Below are 1,145 nucleotides of genomic sequence, written 5' to 3' on the forward strand. Positions count from 1 at the left end.
ATGTAACAAGAATGTTTGTTGCTATTGCTGCTAATAATGAATTTTTCAACTAATACTGAAACTCTGTCAGAGAAAGAGCCGCAGCTTAAATGAAGTTTATATCTCGAAGTCTAACTGAATGAGATATTCTGTTAGGTTCTCATTAACTATTTTACTACTAAACACATTAGCTGGTATGCATATAGTGCTTAAGCTTTATTATTATTTTCTACATATTATGTTAGCAGTCTAGATTATTTACTAATCATCTGTAATGAACCTAATCATACAATATCAGTTATTCTCATCTTATAACAAAGGGTATATATATGCACACCTTATCAGTCCAGTTGAGCAGCAACAGGATTAAATTTCAAGAACAATTCAGTTTATTTAATCTAATTATATCACCATAATGCCCAGATTTCTTTTTGATTGATAACTAACCTCTGAGGTCTAAAGCTTGGTTTTTGACATGATAATATTTGCGGGAAAAGTCCTGGTCCTTAGTCAGAACTTCTATTTATAGCAATACCATAACTGTTTTCTAACTGAAATAATTTCTTGGTGTTACTAGAATGGATATTCAGAGCTAGTCTGGTTATGCTTATTTGGAGACCTAATTGATATATTACACCTTTACCATAACAGCTTGTTTCCTAATATCTTTTAGGAATAGTGAATTATCAGTAAAAACTACAGCTGAATGTCTGACCATCGGTGGTCAGTCCAGGCAGTGGTGATGGCATAATGTGTGAACAGTTGCTGAAGAAGTTCCTGTTCATCTAGCAACTCAATCTGCATTACACGAGCTATTTCCTCAGGAGGGAGTCGTGCCCATATGTTGATCATGTCGTATGAATCTGCTCCAGCCCATCCAACTTCAAGAAATCTAGAAAAATAAATAGAATGGACTATACCAATTTATCATTATTAAGTACCAAAAAATTGACATATACAGTCTCATTTGTATACACTCCTCTTCATTTCATCAGCATTAAACCTTTGGTTTAATTCATTTTTAAAATTATTCTCCTTATCATTCCAAAAGTAGTTATAATCTTAAACTAAAAAATTAATCACAATCTTTCTTGATAGAAAAATCTCAGTTCAGTCACTGCCACTAAGGAGTGTGTATACATAGAGGCACTGTCCTATCACTATTG

General features: G+C 32.9%; 1 protein-coding gene across 1 annotated transcript in view; it reads right to left on the bottom strand.

Annotated features, from left to right (window-relative positions):
- Positions 1-169: 169 nt before the first annotated feature.
- The window catches only part of LOC119586643 (leucine carboxyl methyltransferase 1-like), a 23,933-nt gene continuing 22,957 nt past the window's right edge, over positions 170-1,145 (bottom strand). Inside the window, exon 6 of the mRNA XM_037935384.1 lies at positions 170-871. Within this exon, the coding sequence (XP_037791312.1) occupies positions 676-871 (196 nt within the window). The 3' untranslated portion in view covers positions 170-675. The remainder of the gene's footprint in view (positions 872-1,145) is intronic.

This window comes from Penaeus monodon, chromosome 21 (assembly GCF_015228065.2).
Source record: "Penaeus monodon isolate SGIC_2016 chromosome 21, NSTDA_Pmon_1, whole genome shotgun sequence".
Taxonomy (NCBI): domain Eukaryota; kingdom Metazoa; phylum Arthropoda; class Malacostraca; order Decapoda; family Penaeidae; genus Penaeus; species Penaeus monodon.